At 44.7% G+C, this 12,205-nt stretch overlaps 2 protein-coding genes across 3 annotated transcripts in view; one reads left to right on the plus strand and one right to left on the minus strand.

Annotated features, from left to right (window-relative positions):
• MKRN1 (makorin ring finger protein 1) overlaps positions 1-6,628 on the plus strand; it is a 25,518-nt gene extending 18,890 nt beyond the window's left edge. For both annotated transcript variants that reach the window (XM_075117376.1, XM_075117385.1), the window contains exon 8: positions 298-6,628. In XM_075117376.1, coding sequence (XP_074973477.1) covers positions 298-510 — 213 coding nt within the window. In that variant the 3' untranslated portion in view covers positions 511-6,628. The remainder of the gene's footprint in view (positions 1-297) is intronic.
• On the minus strand, positions 3,187-12,109 carry RAB19 (RAB19, member RAS oncogene family). The gene is made up of 3 exons (XM_075117397.1): positions 11,477-12,109; positions 10,474-10,657; positions 3,187-8,161 (listed from the first exon to the last, which is right to left on the minus strand). Exons 1-3 carry the CDS (start codon positions 11,669-11,671, stop codon positions 7,896-7,898), a joined length of 645 nt encoding a protein of 214 aa, XP_074973498.1. The 5' UTR covers positions 11,672-12,109; the 3' UTR covers positions 3,187-7,895.
• Positions 12,110-12,205: the final 96 nt, after the last annotated feature.

Below are 12,205 nucleotides of genomic sequence, written 5' to 3' on the forward strand. Positions count from 1 at the left end.
GTAAGGGTGAATTTGAAGGAGGCAGTGGTCTAAAGTTTGTGAATGCAGGGGGCCAAGATGGAAAGAGTGAATTTTAAACACTTTCCTAGTACACCAACATACTGAAGTAGAAATGTTAAGCAGCATTAATAGGGGTGTGTAAGGGTAAATTCTCCTGGAGGTCAGTATCTCCCTGAAAGAAGAATGTGGTTTCTTGCGTGTCAGAGTATGCTGGGGGCTGAACCGTGTCAGCTCCTGGGAAGATGCCTACCTTGTACTGCTTGGTCACCTGGGGAAATACTTGTGTTCCACTTGCAGGCCCAGCGGAGGAACCGGTTCTGGGAGTTCATCGAGGAGCGAGAGAACGGTGATCCATTTGAGACCGATGAGGATGAGGTGGTGACCTTTGAGCTTGGTGAGATGTTGCTTATGCTGTTGGCCGCAGGAGGTGATGATGAGCTAACAGATTCCGAGGATGAGTGGGACTTGTTTCATGATGAGCTGGAAGATTATTATGACTTGGATCTATAGCACCTGTCAGTGGAGTGTGGACTGTCATCTTGGCTTCAGGCAGTAGCTATTACCTGTGGTGTTGTGGCAGTGCCTGTGTTTCTCCTAGGCAGGCCGATCAATTCCAGGTGCTGTTGTAATAACTTTTACCCAGGGTCTGTCTCTTCCCATCCCTTCCCACCCCAGGAGTGTTGTTTTTCCTCTGTTTAAACAAATAACAAGAAATAAATCTTCAAAATGTTAGTTTTTGTAAAAATGAATTTAACTGTCAAACAGTTAGCTTAGGTTTGTTGCTTCATCTGTGTACCCAACAGAGTTCACCCAGTTCCAGGGTTAAAGTGTTTACAGGACTTCCACACTCATTTTGAAGAGCCCAGATACAAAAATGAGCGGTGGCCATGCAGTGGGGATGTAAATTGGCTGATGGCCTTTTTTCTGTGTTTGTACCAATATTTCTGACTTCAGGCCAGATAAAAATAACTTTTTGGCATCAGCTCTGTTCCAGCCCCCTCATGTACACATCTTCATTTGTGATTTTGGTCTCTTGTTTACTTGCACATACTATTACTACTGTGTAACCAGAACCAGGTGTGAACGTTCTGGGATTTTACTGTGTTTAGCATGAAAGGAAAATGTCTTTGTGAAAGGAGAACTCTCTATGTGTATATACAGATAAATGTAGAGTTGGACCTCAAGGATGGGGAGACTCTGTGTAAGTTAAAAAACAACATCTTTTGTCCCCTCTTGGTGCATGAAGTCTAGCCTCCAATTGGACATGAAACTGATTTAGTGGTCCCAGCCCAGCCTGTGATCTTAACTATCGCTTAACTTAATAGACGGCACTCCCTAATACGCCAGCTCTCTTTCATGTGTATGATTAGGGTTGTCCAGGAGCAGAAATCCGGTTAGCCAAGGTGGGTCAGAGGAACACCAGAGAGGCCCCTTCAGCTTTATTGCTCTGTAAGTTTTAGAACTTGGTGTAACCACTTAAGCTGCGAGCTTTGCTAGGAAATCGCTGTGCCTCTCAGCTGGTTTGAGGTGTGCATACCTCAGCATCCGAGTTGGGCAGGCTGCCTGGTAAAGCTGTTCAGTTTATATGAGTTACTGCTTACAAAGGCAGTCATGCAGTTTCTGGCTGTAATTTGCATTGAGAAATTACTTTGCCACCAAAGCCCCAGCACAGGAATTTTAACCTTGCGTTACGTTATTGCTGTTTTTTATTGACTCGTGGATGCCCCGTGATCTGTTCTCCTGCTGCTCTTGTCCCCTAGACTGCCTCTCCTTTCACTTTTAAATGGAATGAGAACTTGTTCTGAGGTCTATAACGTATTGTTTTGCAGCTGCCTTTTGTAAGAAGCACTTTTCCCAAATAAAAAAAAAAAAAAAAGTCTGTCCTTTTAAGTTTTGAAGCTTGTGTTTCATCTTCATTAATTATTCTTGTGCGTGTGTGTTTTATATAAATATAAAGGCATTTCTGTCACCTGCTCTTAACTCCTGCAGACTTGTGCCACACCGATACAGAATTTTAATGTGGTTATAACCTTTCCAGCAAAGGGCCTGTAATGTAGGGAACACATCCTGAACAGACAGCTGAGACAGTTGAACTGTTGAAGGAACATGTGGGGCTATCAGTGGGAGTGGACGTGGCTTGCTTTCTCAGAAGTTAGTTCTGTACTATGGTATTAACTTTTTGTCCTAAACAGTCAGTTGCAGTATGTGTTCTGTTGAGAGGTTCCTGTCATAATGCTGTTTGGACAGTGAGTCCAAGCATTGGTACAGGCCACTTTTTGAGAATCCATGTGCTTCTTTAAGCCTATGTATGTTCAGAAAGAGGCATTCTTCTGCAGAAATACATAATGTTGGAAGTAAACTATTCAAAACATACTCAGATGCTGAGGGATATGACAAAAGTTTAACTGAGCAGTCTGAAACAGTCTTTGGTTTGTTTGGGTTTTTTTCTAGAGGCACGTTTCAGAGGGACAAAAGGATTTTTGTCCCTCTGACGAAATCACGTGATTTGTGCAAATGACATTTAAAACTGATATAGGGAGGAACAGAAAAAATGAAAGCCTTTGAAGCAGAACTAGCCTTTCCTCCTCTACATAGTGAGCCTAACTTGTTAACCATCCTATTGGAAAGCTGTAGTCAAATGGAAGTTCAACAAAGATGTGTTCTGTAAGATGGAAAAAGGTAATAAACTTACCAGCCAGAGCACACTCATAAGGGGTCAGAAACGGCATGCTTTACTTTCTGTGTGGGTGTGCGTGTGGCACAACCGTGGATGATGCTGCTTCTTTTTAAGCTTCACTTCTGTATGTGTTACAGGGAAGCTGGGAATACACAAAAGTGATTTGCTGTGGTAGAGGCTGTTCTGTTTAGCTGCAAGGTGACTGATGTAGTCAGGTGCATGGTGACAGGTAGTTTCTGTTGATCTCTTGCTTTGAAGTGTGCTGTGGTTCTTGTTCTGTAAGTTAAAGAACCGCATGCATTTGTCACTGAGCGGTACTGCTGTGTGTCACTTCCAGTTTGAACCTTGCTGGTGGCAGGCCTGTTTCTGAGCTTGCTGTTGCACTACGATTTCCACACCCCAATCCCCCCTAAACTGGAATGTCTACAAAGAGTTAGAGCCTTTGAAATGAGTCTGGTCTGTTAGTAGGCTGCTATGGTTTTCCTCTGTAAGAACAGGAATAAATTAAGTAGAATTAAGGCAAATTTTTAATGTAAAAATACAGAGGGTGTTACACTTAAGCAAATATCCAAAGTACAGAAACTGAAGAGGCCAATGAGAGTAATGTCAAGATAAAGACTCCATAAACATCCACCAGCAAATTCTTGATTTCAGAACAAAAATCTTCAAAAAAAACCAAAAACACCAACATGCTTTCACTTCAAGTGCCTTGACTTTACTCCCTATGCAAAAATACATACAAAATTTTATATCAAACCATATGTATCTTGTGATAAGTACAAAACATCTGCTGCCCATTCTGATTGGTTTGAAAGTGATCATACAGGCAAAGAACACTTCTTACAACCTCTGCTGCTTTAGTTCAAACCTTGATAGCACAGCTCCTTCCCAATTGTAGTCCAAGGTGTGTTAGAACCTTGTTGAGGGGTTGCCTGGTTCTTCTACTACAGCAGGTATAAAATCAGTTTCTGTTTGGAGGATACTGTGAGGTATGGGGTGTCTCATACTTGGAACAAAACTTGTATAGTCAGAATTACTAATGCTGCAGCAGCCTAAAACAAGAGAGAATCCACATATGGTCCCCTTAAGGCTGAGATACAATACAGGACTGTGCTGTAGGGGTCAAGTTGCTACAAAGTCAGCCTTACTCTAGTGCTAGCATTAGAGAGGCATTATTAAACTGTAGTTGTGGTGAGCCTTGCTTCAGGAAAGCAAAACTAGACAGACTTGGCAGTGAAAATAAGCAGGGATGTTCATGGACACAACTGTAGCAAGGAAATGTGGGATTACAAATACGCTAAGTTTCTGCCCCTTCTTGCTGTTGTTGCTGTTCTCTGTGGGTATGCTGTTTGTCACCTGCAGTCATTCTAGAGTCGACACCTGTTTGGTAGCAGCTTGATGAGATTCCATTGGCAGAGCCTGTGCAGTCAGCTGAGTTACTTTTGATTTTGGAGTAACAGCACTAGAAAAAGTGCTTTAAAAGACTTTAAAAAGTCCTACCTCTCTCAAACTGCAAGTTCCTATTAAAAGTTGAATTACTCCTAGGTTAAAGGGGCTCTTGGCCTGTCTAAAACTACTGTCAAAGGACTCTGGTCTCCCAGCAGTGCCTTGTGTAGTTCCAGTCCTTAACATGCTTGCTTGAGAGAGGTGCTTGAAAATAGCTTCAGGAGCCAGTGCCCTGCCCCCCGCCTGCAGACAAATGTGCTGTTCTGGGAATGGAGATATATAAAAATCTGCCCATTGGCAGCCCACAGCTGGGATGGGGCACTTTTAAAATGGCTGTGGTTAGAGTGCTGACCTGGCTGGGGGAAAACTTCAGTTCCCGTTCCCTGTCCAAAAGCACAGGCATGCATCTCCTTCCTGAGAGAAGGCTCCAGATGGAGCTTTCTGTCTCCATTCAGGGCCTGAAAATTGCTTTCTCTGTCTCCTTTCCAACTATACTTAAACATTAACTGGAATGATTAGATAAGAACCTCAGCTTTATTATTAAGAGCCTGTCCCCATGTACAAAGAAAAGCTTGACCACACAGGCAGCACCACGTGCCTTACACATCACTGGGCTGTAGTTATGTTTGCTTTTACACCAGTCACCTTCTGGGAGGTGTCAGAGTTTGCTCCATTTTAAAATACTTCTAGGGGTTTTTTGTTACCCTGTTATGTGGATAGGTGCTGCTTCAGTCTCATCTGGCATAGCTATGATATCAGTAATGTGCCACAGCTAAGATTCAAATACTTCTTTGAAGTAGATAAAAATTTAACAAATAAGCTCATCTTCAAGCTGCACTTAACACTGGGACAGTAGCAGTTTCTAGAATAGCATTTGTAAACATGACAGTAAGCAACACTTCCTACAAGTGTATTAATGATGCTGTCAAGAAGTACATTGGATTTGCTTATGGTGCTGGGGGAACAAACACATCCCTATAAGGTTCTGTAGCAGTTAATGCTAATTGCGTTGTAGCCACATGCTTCCATCTGCTCTGTGGTGGGGAAAGGCACAACTGCAGAAGTTACACTGTGCTTGTTTTTTAGTCTAGTGGTTATCTTACGGTCTAGAATAACATGCTCTAGTAAAGGGATTTTTTTTAAGCGTATAGCTTTCTTCCTGTATTACCTCATGAATAATACTGTCTACTAATAGACACCGCTGAAGAACCTTGTTAGCAACTGGTGCAACTCACTCCTCATTCACAAGGACAGCTTAAAAAAAACCCCAAACCTATAGGAACCATTCCCTGTAACTGCCCAAAGGGCTTGTGGAAGATCCCAAACAGAACCAACCAAGCAAGGTCACTCTCCTGTTTAATTGCACAACAGGTAGGTATTTAAGACTAGGTTCTTGAAAGAGTAGCAAGGAGCCTCTCACACCTGTTAAAGAAAAGGGCACAGCACAGCTGTGTTCTCCCTGAGCCTGCAGTTTTCTTCCAAGGAAGGACTGACTTTGCCAAAAGCTCTATGTGTGCAGGAAGATCACGGCAGGCACCCTGCAGTGCTGGGCCATTAAGGGAGCATCAGCCTGCAGAAGCCACCATGCTGAGGGTAAGTAAAATAACTTCATATGGTAATATCTAGTGAGGGCAGTAAACCCCATGAACCATACAAAGGTTAACGCTCTGCTGGCAAGATCCTTCCTCTAATTCTTGGCTAATTAAAAGGTATAAGGGGAGATGAACACACTACTTTTCTACAAAGGTCTCCTGGAAGATTAGTATTTGCAGCAAATACTAATCTCTGGTGAAGCTGAAATAGAACGAAGTTTGCTAGCAGTTTTTTAAAAAAAAACAACTGCTACGTTACAAACTACTACCAGGAATAGTTTGGATTTTAAACATACAATAATATTAAACTTACATTTGACTGTTTTCCTAGTGGCAAGAGGTGTAGAAATAGTTGTTTGGAAGCTGGATTGCTACTTGTTCACCTACTTTGAAAGGTTATGGTGTTTACTGTAGCTTAAGTATGCAACCTGAAATGCAACTACTAGCCTAGTACCAACTCAAGATGAAATTAAGTGAGCATCAGAAAGAGGATGCCCAAAGAAGATGCTTTCTCCACAGCAGGATATAGCAAAAGACTTAGGGGCTAGCATCAAAGATTTCTCCCTCAGTTTACACATTGCTGAATGAACCCCTGCTCTTTGCATGTGATAGTAAAGAACCTGCCCAGAGGAAGCATTCATAATATTAGAAATATTTGCAAGACTATAAATCATTGATTTATTCTGCTTTATTTTTTGTGCTTCTCAGAAGAAATTTTCCAGAAATATTTGCTACATGTTTTCCCCTGTTTTTCAAGAACTTGTGAAACATGGGTGGACTGCCATCTGGTAAGCTAGCAGCATACCAGCCTTCGCAGGGCTTCTTTGCATGTAACCCAGACTGTATTTTATCATTACAGAGTTTGAGTTCCAGTTCATAGCTTAACAGTAACTAAGTGACACACTTCAGTACATGTGGACTGCAGTCAAAAAGCTTCCTCTGTACAGTGTTTCTTCCCTCCCTCTCCGTCCCTCTTTCCATCTACTGCAGTAGATGGAAATCCCAAGCCTCAAACCCTTCATTCAGTTCTCATCCATAGAAGAAGTGAGCCCCCAATAGCAGGGCTTGCATTTGGGAGGAGCAGTGTAAAACCTTCTATTGCTACCCTGATGTTCAGTCTCCAGAGCAGTAGCACATGTACTTGTGAGGGGTAGCTTTCCAGTGTGTCCCACACTGCTCCCTTACTGCTAAGGCAAGTTTACATTAATTAAACCATCTTACCCCTTCCTGCTGAGTTTTACAGCATCGTTAATTCCTTCTTCACACTCCCTTGAAAATCCACAGGCATGCTCTCAACCTGCCATTGGCCCATCTCAAACTACAGAAGGCTTTTGACAAAAATCAGTACCTCAAAAGTCGACAGATGGGGAGGGAGAGAAAAAAAAAAAAAAGTCCTTTCACCCTAGCATTGATTTAGGCCATTACTGGTGCCTTGGAAGCTTCATTACTCCTAGCAAGTCTATGTAACAAGACAGAGATCACTCCTGGAAACAACTGTTATAATTAGAGAGCAAAATGAAAGACAACAACTTTCCTCACCCCAGGAAGAAGGTGGGGATTCTCGTGTATCACATTCTGCCTGCTAGGAAACCCCACGGATGGCTCCAGGTTTGTCTGGTGAGGAAGTCAGTACAGATACGAAACCATATGCTCTTTCACAAGTGTTACTAAGTTCCTGAGGATGGGTGGCTACATGCCTGACAGCAGGACCACCCCTCAGTGCAAGTTTAAGCAGCAGTGGGTTAGTGCTATCTAAGCATGTGTCAGAGACTTTAAAGCTACTAGTAAAGAATAAAGTGCTTGCACTACAACAACCAACAGAGCTTAGAAGGTCAAATCAATGCAGATCTCTGGTACAAATTTATCTTCTGACACAGCCAGAAAATCATTTAAGGATATAATTAAAGGCAATAGTTTTCACAGTTCTCTTTGGTTAAGGCAAGGGCTTGCAGCTTCCTGAGTCTTCTCAGCTCAGGAGTTCATGTTAAAGTATCAGCTGCCATGTTCGAGGCAGCCTGTGCTAACAACCATCTCCAGAGGTACTTACAAGCCAAACTGCAAGGCAGAGATATCAAGACAAATGGCTTGAGGCCATGTAGCACACTTTCATCAACTGAATAAAATGAAATCAAACCGCCTCAGAAGAACAAGGACTTCCAAGCTCTTCCTGAAATCTCTCTTCAACAGAGGCACTGGGTCTTCTCCACACTTGGACTGGCAATCACAGGCCTGGAATCAAGATAGATGCTGTTCGGAGGGCTGTCTCCATGAAGCTGTAAGGTATTCCGGGCTATTAGCTCCTTGGCCATTAAGGTGAACACCTCTTCAATGTTTTGAGCTTCTTTTGCTGATGTCTCCAGTACAGCTAAGAGCCCATGCTTCTCTGCCAGCGTGCAGGCATCTTCAAACAGGACTTGGCGCTTATCCAGGGAATCTGACTTGTTCCCTTAAAAGAAGGGAAATGGCTAATTCAGTAATTTAGTGTCTCAAAAATTCATCTTTAAATGCAATACATCAATTATTTAACAAAGTTGAATTAATGTTAGGAATAAGAGTTAATGGAAAAAAACAAGATGTGAGCACATCAGAGCCACAAACATAGAATGTGGATCAAAACTGCAGCTAATCGTATAATGATATCAAATGTGTTAAAATTAATACAAAAATCTAAAAACGTGTTCATCTAATTACTTGCTCTAGGTAGTGCTGCCTGAGGATTATTTGGAAGCAACTGTGTTTCCCTATTCCCTAGTGGTTTTAAACATTAAGTAGCTTTTAAGTTAAATACTTAAAAATAGAATAGCAATCTTGTAGCTATAGCAACTGCAAACAGTAAAGCAAAGCAATGTTGCTTAAAGGTTTATTACTTACTTAGCCTTCAGTGGAAGCCACATGTGTTATGCTGTTGTCAAGTTACCTTGACACATCTCAAAGTGGATGCTCAGCCCTGAACATGAGGATCTCCTCAAAAAACACCCCAGTAAAACCCAGGAAGAACCCGCTCAGCTATTAATCAGATTTTAACATGACCTATTTATAAAAGTCAGTCATTTTAAGATGACGTCAAAGACAACAAGAATTCACACTAGCCTCCTTAATGCTTAACATGTATACTTAAGTGTCTGTATGTACAGATTTAACTTTCACTTGAAGCAGTTTAGTCAAATTCTGTCAGAAGTCATGAAACACCTTAGATAAAATGCCTTTGTATATTTAAGTAGTTGCAGCATGTGTAGAATTATCATCAGTTCTGGTACATGCAGTACCTGGCTGAAATCTACATTCATAGTTTCAAGACAACCCTTCATCAAACTCAGATCTTGATTATGAAGCATATTTAAGCCAACTCCCCTCCCATTAAGTCCCTTTCAGTTTTTCTAAAAGGAAAAAAAGCCCACCCTACCCCACAAAAGGAAACCACAACCCCCCCTCAAAAAACACCTTGCTTGAGGGTTGTCTCCTTAAAAAGAGCCTCTTCCCCCTTCTTAACCTTAACCTCATGCTAGAAAGGTGTATAACATGACTATATGTAATTAAATGTACAAGGGCTTCCTGCCAAAGCAAAGCAAACAGCACCAGCTTTGGAAGAAAGCACCAAGCTGGATCCCTGACAAAAGCTTTATTTTTTCCATTTTCAGAATCTCTTTTGTAAAAAGAACAGCAACAACAACCACCAGCCCCCACCACACACGCACAGATAGGTCTTGTTCTTTAGATTCAGAAAAAGCTTTAGAAAAACCCTACCAAGGTTTAGTGATTTTCCCCCCACCCCCGCCTTACTCATTTCAAGCCCTGAGTTACATGCAGGTCAGAAATTGTTGTCTCTTCCTTCAGAGGAAGAACTACCACAGCAGAAGTAATTAATTTGCTAAGAGCATGAGCAGAAGCTTTGGTCCCATGTCTGCTGCGCTGTGGGGCTCAGCGCTGCGTATCCTCAAGAGCCAGTTTGGGCTGCTGTGGCTGCGTGCGTTGCTCTCAGCACAGTACCACAGTGAAACAGGCAGCAGCGGAATGTAAATAAAAGCTCTGCCATTTTACTACACCAGTTCACTCATTTGCAGCTTCTTCCTTGTGGAAGGGAAGAGCAATGATAACCTGAAACACAAAGGGAGAGAACCATGCTGCTTCCTACCTACCAGCTCCATTCTCAGAAATTTCTACCCATTCCTTTCCTCAAGTGGCAGAGTTTCTTGAATGGTGGTGAAATAAATGACGAGGAGGAGGAATGCAAGCAGACTACTTTGTGCTCTTGAAAAGCCATGTCCCCATCTACTGCCTTACCTGATCAGAGTCCCGTTACAGAGCAAGGCACATGCACATCAAAAGAACAGAGAGGAAAGATGAGAACAAGGAGTTGTGTTGCTCTGTGCATTCCCCTTCGTCCTGAATTACTGAGCCGCTAAATTCCTGCGCATCAGGAGTACGGGGTCAAACTTAATGCAGTTGTATCCTCAGTAAGGTTGCCCCTGTTTGCGAGACTAGCAGCAAGTTTGTCACATTATTCCAGCAGGAGAAGAACAAGTAAAAAGTTTTCACTGTCTGCAACAGGCTTGGTCCTGTCAGGACCAGGCTGTGACTTCCCTGATTTTTAAGCCCAGGTGAAATTGATACGATTTCTGATCTATTTTAATTACAACTGCATTCTTTTTTAATGCACAGTTTATAGATGCTTTAAGTAGCAGAGGGGAAAGCAAGGAGGGGTTTTTTACATGTATTAGGAAAAGCTATACAACATAATATTTAAAATTAGATTCCTACCAATTAACATAATGACCAAGTTTGCAGCACCATACTTTTCAATTTCGTGAATCCAGTGAGGAATGGATTCAAACGTGGACCTCCTGGTAAGATCGTAGGCAAGGATGGCCCCATGGGCACTCCTGTAGTATGACTGGGTTATTGTCCGGAAGCGTTCCTGACCAGCTGTGTCCCACACCTGGATCTGTAAGAGAAAGGATAGAACTTTTAAGGACTGTCGAATGCCACTTCCTAGGTGTTTGACATCAGCATCTACGCTGTTGAAACCCCTTGTCTAGAAGGCAGCTAGACCTGTCCCAGCCCACTCCACTACACCCACAACATAGCTTTGCCCTCTCTAGATCTGAGGAGACATTTACATGCCTGTAAATACAATCTACACAGACCAAAGAGAAAGCTGCAAGGGTAAACCCAGCTCTGCAATGAAGCCAAGAGACCCAGTTTAAATAACTGCTAAAAGATATGGAGCATTACAGCCTTTTAATAGGAAAGGAAGAAGAGCCAGAGAAATCCTAATGCAGGGCTGGGCAAAGCAAAGCTATATGAAGGGCAGGCATCTGAACTTTCCTCTGCACATGGAAGTAAGTTCTAGCTATCAATTGGTGTTTATCTTGCAAGTCTTCATCTTCTGTCAGATCAAGCATGCATCAAAGTGGAGTCTTTGCAAAGTAGAGGGTTTTCCCTCCTCAGTGTCCCAGCTCAAACCCCCATATCTCACAAGATGGTAAGAGACACCCCCTCCAACCCACAGCCACCTTTCAAAGAACTCCCCGCGGGCAAAGTGCGAGCCCTCTCCACAGGCAGACCCACAGGAGCCACGAGGGCAAGCCCCTACCCGAATTAGGGTAACTGCATCCCCCAGGAACCCCTTCCGAGGGAGGGCTCCCCTCAGCAGCACCCCTAGACAGAAAGGCAGCCGGGTTTTGCCTGCTGCCTTCCGCAGGGCCGGCGGGCTCGGCGGCGGGGAGGGGGGCGGTGTCGCGGACTCGCTCCCGCCACCGACCTTCACTTTCTTGCCGTCGATGTCCATCGAGCGCACAGTGAAGTCGACGCCGATGGTGTTCTGCTGCTTCTCGTTGTATTGCCCCGTCTTGAAGCGGTGCACTACGCAGGTCTTCCCCACGTTCGAGTCCCCGATCAGGATAATTTTGAAGAGGTAATCGAAGGCATCATCCGCGCCGGAGCTAGAGAAAGGCATGGCGACTCCCGGGCGGGCCTGCGGCGCACCGGGCGGGGAGTGGGGGACCGGAGCCGGCCCGGCCGGGCTGGCGGTGGCCGACACCTGAGGAAGGGACAGAGAAAAAGAACCCCTGTCCCGACCAGCCACCCACTCACCTGCCGAGGCAGGTAGCGCCCTCTTTGTACCCGCCCCGGCCCCCTCGGGGCCGCCGGGAAATGTAGTCCTTCCTCCTTCCCCTCCTCCTCCTCCTCCTCTTCCTCCGCTCGGCGGGCCCAGCCGGGGGAGCGGTGCCGCCCGCGGCCCGCCCCTGAGAGGGGGAAGGCGGCCAAGGGGTCCTGTTGCGGTGGGGGGCAGAGCCCGGGGGGTCCCGCCCCGGCGGCGGTGAGGGGCGGACTACAGCCCCCGCCGTGCCTCGCCCTCCGGAAGGGCCCCCTGCCTCTGCTTCCTGAGGGCCGTGCTGGCTACCGGCCCCGTACGCGGTGGTGGGCGGGCGGGTTGATGGCCGTGGTGGGCTAGTGGGTGTGGTGGAGCCGCCGCCGCCGCCGCCGTCTG

Source organism: Phalacrocorax aristotelis, chromosome 1 (genome assembly GCF_949628215.1).
Source record: "Phalacrocorax aristotelis chromosome 1, bGulAri2.1, whole genome shotgun sequence".
Classification (NCBI taxonomy): Eukaryota; Metazoa; Chordata; class Aves; order Suliformes; family Phalacrocoracidae; genus Phalacrocorax; species Phalacrocorax aristotelis.